Source organism: Camelina sativa, chromosome 15, assembly GCF_000633955.1.
Source record: "Camelina sativa cultivar DH55 chromosome 15, Cs, whole genome shotgun sequence".
Classification (NCBI taxonomy): Eukaryota; Viridiplantae; Streptophyta; class Magnoliopsida; order Brassicales; family Brassicaceae; genus Camelina; species Camelina sativa.
The window spans coordinates 25,086,665-25,090,912 of NC_025699.1; the positions used below are offsets into that span (position 1 = coordinate 25,086,665).

Here is a 4,248-nt window from a genome sequence, read left to right on the forward strand (position 1 = left end):
TACCCTTATGGGAGTTCTTGCAAGAGTAAGAAGCAAAATACAAAGTCGTTTATATATATTTTCATTTAACATAACTAATTAAAAGGAAGTTATGTGAGATTATATTTTATAATTTTGACTCTCTTTTGCTATATATATTAGTGTGTGTCATAATGCTTTTTGCGGTCACTGATAGGTATACCCGGTCTATATACAACCCAACCTACGTGAGTTCCTCGAAATCGCAAGCAAGCAACTGGTTGGTACTTGGTATCCAATTTACTGTTACTATACCTATTATTTTCTTCTATTGTATTGAAATGTATCTATGTTCTGAATAGAGAGCAAACGTTATAAGAGAAAATGTTAATGTCGCGACTAATGCTTGTTGGGCCATTGGAGAATTAGCTGTCAAGGTAATACCAAATACTATTTATGCTAATTATGCTTGAAGTTTCTGGTTAGAAACAATCTTGTGAACTATAGGAACTCAATCTTTCAGGTTTGTCACGAAGTCTCACCATTCGTGACCAATGTTGTCTCTTCCCTAAGCTTGATTCTTCAACATGGAGAGGTGATTATAGCTACCAACTTATATACTTAAGATTCTCTTGGCCATGTCTATGTTTATAAGCTGCAGTATCTGACGAGTATGGCTAATTGTAAGGTGTGGGACAATAAGGCACTAATCGAGAACAGTGCAATTACCCTTGGGAGACTAGCATGGGTTTGTCCACAACTCGTCGCGCCTCAAATGGATTCTTACTTTGAGCCATGGTGCATGTCATTTTCAATGTTAGTGAGCCTTTTTGTCTTGGATTTGAAGTGTTCAGATTCCTTAGTTTTGCTCCATAGCAATATTTTATTTATCATACTCTCTTTTCAGGATCGATGATCCCTATAAAAAAGAAGAAACATTTAGAGGGTTATGTGCAGTGGTATTTTTCTCTCTACTCGTTGATTTGTGTTGTGCTTGTAACATGTAAATCAAGTTTGAGCTTTACAAAAGTGTACTGGAATAATTCAGGTTATAATGAATCCATTAGGAGTTGGCAGCTCACTTTTTTTCATATGTCAAGCCATTACGAGTTGGCACGTAAGTGAATAGAAAACTAAGGGAGTACTTGAGAAGTATATATATTTTTAAATTTACGTTCTATTGGTTATATAAATTTTGCTACCCTATTTAACATGCATCCCTTATGCAGCCTTGTTATCTAGAGAATCTGATGTCCCCACTCATTTCAAAGTTGCAACAACTTTCAATATCAGATAAAGATATATTCCCATTGCTAAAATGCTTCGGATCCATTGCTCAGGTTTCGACAAGTTCACCTTGACGGAATATTTAGACTGTTTTTGTAGCATGAATTCTTTATGTCTAACATAAAAATGTGTTTCAATGTTTCAGGCTTTAGGTGTCCGATTCGCTCCATTTGCTCTGCATGTTTTCCATAGATGCATGGATATCATCCAAATCCAACAGCTGGCCAAGGTTTCTCAGTCACAGGCTTGATATATAATCATTTCAATATTTCATCATAACTGCCGCAATGTTGTTGTTTTTTTGTGTGATCAAAACTTGGTTCTCTTGTTTGTAGGTTGGTTTTGCTCTTGCTGGGGCTCAGTATGATAAAGAGTTTATCATTCATTCACTTGATTTTCTTTATGACCTTGCTGGAGGGCTTAAGAGTGAAATAGAGTCACTGGTATTCACTTTTTTTTGTTGTTGTACTCATAAGTCCTGACTTAGTGGATAACTTATTTAGTTGCTCTGGTCATATTTGTTAGTATTGAGTTAATTTTTACTAACCGATATATATTTTATTCATGACTCTTATGTTGCAGGTTTCACAAAGTAATTTAAGAGATATGCTTATCAAGTATTGCATGGATGAAGCTGCTGATGTCAGGGAAAAAGCCTTTGCCCTAATGGCCGCTCTTGCAAGAGTAATTAAGTTGCAAAATACAAAGTCGTTTATACATATTTTCATTTAAAGTAAACAACAAGGGGATATATGTTATGTGAGATTATATGTTATAAATTTGACTCTCCTTTGCTAGTTATATTACTGTAGTAAAGCGTTTCTCCACCATGTACTGACAGGTATTGCCGGTCTATCTACAACCCCGCCTCCGTGAGTTCCTCGAAATCGCAAGCCAGCAACTGGTTGGTATCCAAGTTTTATTATATCTTCAACTATTGTACTTAAATGTATCTATATGTATATATTTTTTTGTACAGATCAGGGAAAACGTTATTAGAGAAAACCTTTATGTCACGACTAATGCTTGTTGGGCCATCGGAGAATTAGCTGTCAAGGTAATACTAAAACACTGTTTCTGTTATTGAAGTTAAAGCTTCTGGTTATTAAGAGCAGACTCGTGACTGATCACTGATGTAAGTCAATGTTTCAGGTTCGTGAAGAAGTATCACCAATTGTGGAGAACGTTGTCTCTTCCCTTGGCTGGATTCTTCGACTTGGAGAGGTAACTCTACACAGTTATAAATTTAAGACTATCTTGGCCATGTCTAAATTTTATCTTCTTGTTAAACAGGGTGTCAATAAGGCACTAGGTGAGATCAGTGCAATTACACTTGGGAGACTAGCATGGATTCGTCCAGACCTAGTTGCACCGCGCATGGAGCACTTCGTGAAGCCATGGTGCAAGAAATTGTCAAAGTTAGTGAACCTTCGTTTTCAAGGGAAATGTTCACACTCCTATATTTTGCTCCATAGAACAATTTTTATCGTACTTTTATTTTTCAGGTTATATGATGGCACTAAGAAAGAAGATGCATTTAGAGGGTTATGTGCTGCGGTATCTTCCTTTCTACTCCTTTGGTTTGTGTTTAAAACATGTAAAAAATGTTTGATTTTAACAAGTGGTCTGCACAAATTCAGGTTAAACTGAATCCATCAGGTGTTGCTTACTCAGGTCATTTCATATGTGAAGCCATTGCGAGTTGGCACGTAAGTTAACAGAAAACTAACCATGTCCCTTCGAGTTAATTTCAAATGTTTGGAATAATTGGTTGATGATACATAAGTGACAACCTTTTCTTTATATATTACAGGAAATAAAAAGTGAGGACTTACAGAAAGAAGTTTCCCAAGTGTTGAACGTCTTTAAGAATGTAAGATATGAGTATTTTGAAATTTAGTGTTTAAAAATTTCAGGCACTTGCTCATGATGTACATTAGAAGTCATTTTATGTCAAATGACTAATGTCTTTGATTTAATCTTTTGGGTTCAGATGCTGGGAAGAAGTTCATGGGAGAAATACATCTCTTCTCTAGATCCTCTTGTAAAGGAAAGGCTTGCGAGATATAAAGTGTAACATTTGATTGAACATACACTGGTTAGTTAGAGAGATATGCTCAAGCTTATTATGTTAATTGCAAACAATCTAATCTATACTAATAAAAAGTAGGAGCTATAAGCTCCTAAGGCTGTCCACCTAGGATTTAAAACAACCAATAGTGATAAGACATGTTACTAATTAATATTTTCTAAAATCTCCAGAATTTTATATATTAAGAATTATTTTAAACAACCTATCATGATTTGACATGTTATTCATTAACATTTTTTAAATTTCCAAAATTTTTTAGAAAAAAAAAATTTTTAATTTATGGAAATCAAATAACTATACACAATATCCCACATCGGCTAGAAATTTTTTAGACAATATATCTACAAATTTGAACCATTGTCTAAATATAAATATAAAATTTAAATTTAAATTTTTTAAAAGTTAAAAATATTAGAAATATTGAAACTTTTTAAAAGGTTCAAATTTTATATTTTGAAACCTTTTAAAATTAAAAAATATTATAAATATTGATGTAAAACATAAATTATCTTATTTATCTACATTTGTGATTTTTATTTCTTATGAGCTGTAAAACCTATATTTGTGTATGATTTTATAGATGAGTTGATATTCTTTCATTAATTTTTTTTATTTTTGGGTCTAAGGAAGAAGGATTGACATCGCAAGACCTTAATTTGATGTTTGAGTCAAATTTTGAGGTTTAAAGAAGAAAGATGGACGACAAACACACATGTTTTATTAGCTATACATAGGCATGACCAGGGTTACAGCTGTCACGGTTACGGTTTATTAACCATCGGTTATGGTTAAATTTTTTTAAACCTTAACCAGAACCATTTAATAAACGGTTAAACAGTTACGTTTAAATACGGTTACGGTTCAAGCGGTTACTGTTATATAAGGTTACGATTATCTGATAAAATGATACG

General features: G+C 33.5%; 1 protein-coding gene across 1 annotated transcript in view; it reads left to right on the forward strand.

Moving 5' to 3' along the window:
- Positions 1–3,322, forward strand: part of LOC104748773 (transportin-1-like) — an 8,043-nt gene extending 4,721 nt beyond the window's left edge. The window contains exons 10-20 of the mRNA XM_010470368.1: positions 1,391–1,474; positions 1,581–1,688; positions 1,828–1,929; positions 2,087–2,149; positions 2,225–2,302; positions 2,398–2,469; positions 2,539–2,663; positions 2,751–2,802; positions 2,886–2,954; positions 3,059–3,118; positions 3,239–3,322. Coding sequence (XP_010468670.1) covers positions 1,391–1,474; positions 1,581–1,688; positions 1,828–1,929; positions 2,087–2,149; positions 2,225–2,302; positions 2,398–2,469; positions 2,539–2,663; positions 2,751–2,802; positions 2,886–2,954; positions 3,059–3,118; positions 3,239–3,322 — 897 coding nt within the window. The remainder of the gene's footprint in view (positions 1–1,390; positions 1,475–1,580; positions 1,689–1,827; positions 1,930–2,086; positions 2,150–2,224; positions 2,303–2,397; positions 2,470–2,538; positions 2,664–2,750; positions 2,803–2,885; positions 2,955–3,058; positions 3,119–3,238) is intronic.